Source organism: Oncorhynchus mykiss, chromosome 11, assembly GCF_013265735.2.
Source record: "Oncorhynchus mykiss isolate Arlee chromosome 11, USDA_OmykA_1.1, whole genome shotgun sequence".
Lineage (NCBI taxonomy): Eukaryota > Metazoa > Chordata > Actinopteri > Salmoniformes > Salmonidae > Oncorhynchus > Oncorhynchus mykiss.
The window spans coordinates 51,898,873-51,901,372 of record NC_048575.1 but is presented as its reverse complement, the minus strand read 5'-3'; the positions used below and the strand labels follow the sequence as shown (position 1 = coordinate 51,901,372).

General features: G+C 45.6%; 1 protein-coding gene across 5 annotated transcripts in view; it reads left to right on the top strand.

Annotated features, from left to right (window-relative positions):
- The window catches only part of LOC110535055 (citron rho-interacting kinase), a 55,832-nt gene that overhangs the window by 29,364 nt on the left and 23,968 nt on the right, over positions 1-2,500 (top strand). For all 5 annotated transcript variants that reach the window (XM_036935731.1, XM_036935732.1, XM_036935730.1 and 2 more), the window contains exons 15-16: positions 1-37; positions 1,883-2,080. The exon at positions 1-37 is cut by the window's left edge and continues 17 nt beyond it. In XM_036935731.1, the coding sequence (XP_036791626.1) occupies positions 1-37; positions 1,883-2,080 (235 nt within the window). The remainder of the gene's footprint in view (positions 38-1,882; positions 2,081-2,500) is intronic.

Genomic DNA, 2,500 nt, shown 5'->3' with positions numbered 1-2,500 from the left:
CCAGCGCAAGTATGATGCGCTCAGAGACAGCTGTGCGGTAGGCCACCCCTTTGTATCACCTTTTCTCTCTCTCTCTGCTACCTCTCTTTACCCTCTCTTTCTCTCTCCTTCTATTCTCTCTCACTCCTTTCAGGATTCGAAGGCATTAACTGAGTTGAATCAGATAAGATCAGCTATTACAGATTTCCATTGGCCGTGTTTCCAGCCATCACGCTCAGTGAGGCCTTTGTTTTTCCAGGAAAAAAGTAGAGCATCAATTAGGTTATCCGTCTGTTTTCAATCCCCACTGCTATTTCTACTATTTAGAAAAATATAAATTTGTTTTATGCGGTTCCTCCATATCTTTTTTGCCAAGAATAGAAGTAAGTCTTGTATTTAGGTTGATGTGATGAATAATATATACCCATATCTTTTCATATCTCTTTGTCAGCGAGCGCATGAAAACTAACCCTGGGAAGATGAGGTTATTGTGTTGTGGTGAGGGATTTAAAAACCTTCAAAGTCACATTGTTTGAATCACTGCTGGGTCTCACTGTGGTTAATACATAATGGTCTCTCTTTATCCCCTTGCCCTACTTTTGTGATCCTCCCACTCGCAAGCTGTTGAGAAAGAGTATTCTTCCTAGATTCGGCTGGCCGATATTCAGGCAATCATTCCCAAGTTCGGAAACAAAATTGAGATTGTTACGCCTGGCCCCCCCCATGTCTATTTCTGTGTATTCTGTTTGTTCTGTTTAGATCATTGATAACACAGTGCTTCTTGCAGCCCTGCACCATTCAAAAACAGCAGAAATGAAACACGGGCAAGGTTGCATTGACATGAGGTAGTAGTGTATCAATAATAGATACTGTTATGTATTGATGACAAGTGTTATGTAACATGCCTGGAGGTGAAGGTCTGGGTCCTTTGGCTGTTGTTGGGAATTGGCTAGGCTTTGTTTACACATCTTCAGAGGGTAGTGAATTCTAACCAAACCCACTGTAATAAATCACAAACACCTGGATGCTAGCACCAGTGTTAATCTAACCCGGGTTCTGCTACTAGACTGTCCTGTGTTTCTGTGTGTCCTTTAAGGAAACTACAGAGCTTCAAACATGGCTTGTCCTGGAGTGTGTGTGTGTGTGTTATCATGAGCACCCAGTAGGATGGAGAGAGTACATTGCTGATGAACAGATCCCGGCTTATCAGTCCCGTTGTTGACCTCCCATCTCTTCTGAGCATTTTGACATTTCTGCCAGTCCTCAGCCCCTAGGGCCTGCTAGAGAGAGATGACTGATGTTTGTTCACTCCTCTGCCCTGTCGTCCTGCACGGTACAGAGCAGCCGGCTCCCCAGAGAGAGGAATAACATCTAACTCAGCTTCAGAAACCTCTAACCTTCATTTGCATAGGGTATGCACTAGTATGCTGGCTGATTAAGAGGACATAATGGTGCAGATGAATAGATGATGCAGTTCCCTGCTCAGCCCTGGAGAGTGACATGAAGGCTGTCTAAGATAGTCATGTTTCCATGGATATGTATCTCTAATTGCAAAATGGTTGCCTTAGCGGGCTGTAATGTACGCAGCATTCACTGAAGGAAACTCACGGTGATCGTCTCAAGTGTTCGGTAATCCAACGAAGCGCTGTGCGGGTTTCGATGAAATCCATACGCGCTGGTGAGGACTTTTCACTCTTGTCCGTCAACGTTCATCACCGTTCATTTAAATGATGAGTCTTAATGCCCTCCTCCCCCCTTCCCATTGATTGGTCCTTCTATTTCACTACATGATGAACAGGTCCACCACCACATCACTACATCGTAGTATACATTGAAAACATATACTGTTGTGTTGAGATGCTGGTAATGAACCTAGTGTAATTCTTCTCCATCCCTCCCTCAGGTGATCACAGACCTGGAGGAGCAGCTGACCCAGTTGACCCAGGAGAACTCTGAGCTGAACAGACAGAACTTCTATCTGTCCAAGCAGCTGGACGAGGCCACAGACGAGACGGAGGAGCGCCTGCAGCTGGGCCAGGACGTGGACCGCCTCCGCCGCGAGGTGGCTGACCGTGAGATGCACCTCAACAACCAGAAACAGGTGTGACTCACGCTCACACCCATCCTGCTCAGTGTACAACACTCGAATGTTACTAGAATGTGTTCATGGAGAGTCTAGTTTCTCATGTTCTCAATTCAATTCAATTCCACAGGCTTTATTGGCATGGGAAACACATGTTTACATTGCCAAAGAAAGTGAAATAATCTCCCTCTCTCTCATATATGCCCCAAAACACATAACTCTCCTCGGTCCTCAACAATCAATTACAGGTGACAAACACACTTCAGCAGCTACTGTGATTAAGTGGAGTATAAATCAGGCAGAAGATACTGGACTGTTCTTTTGTTATGAAGCGCTAGCTCAGTGAGCAGAGAGAGGAATAGGAGGCTGTGTGACGCTGTGCTCTGCCCCTGTGGGAGGGGGTGTGTAGGCGTTCAGTAGCTTCATCTCTCCGTCTCT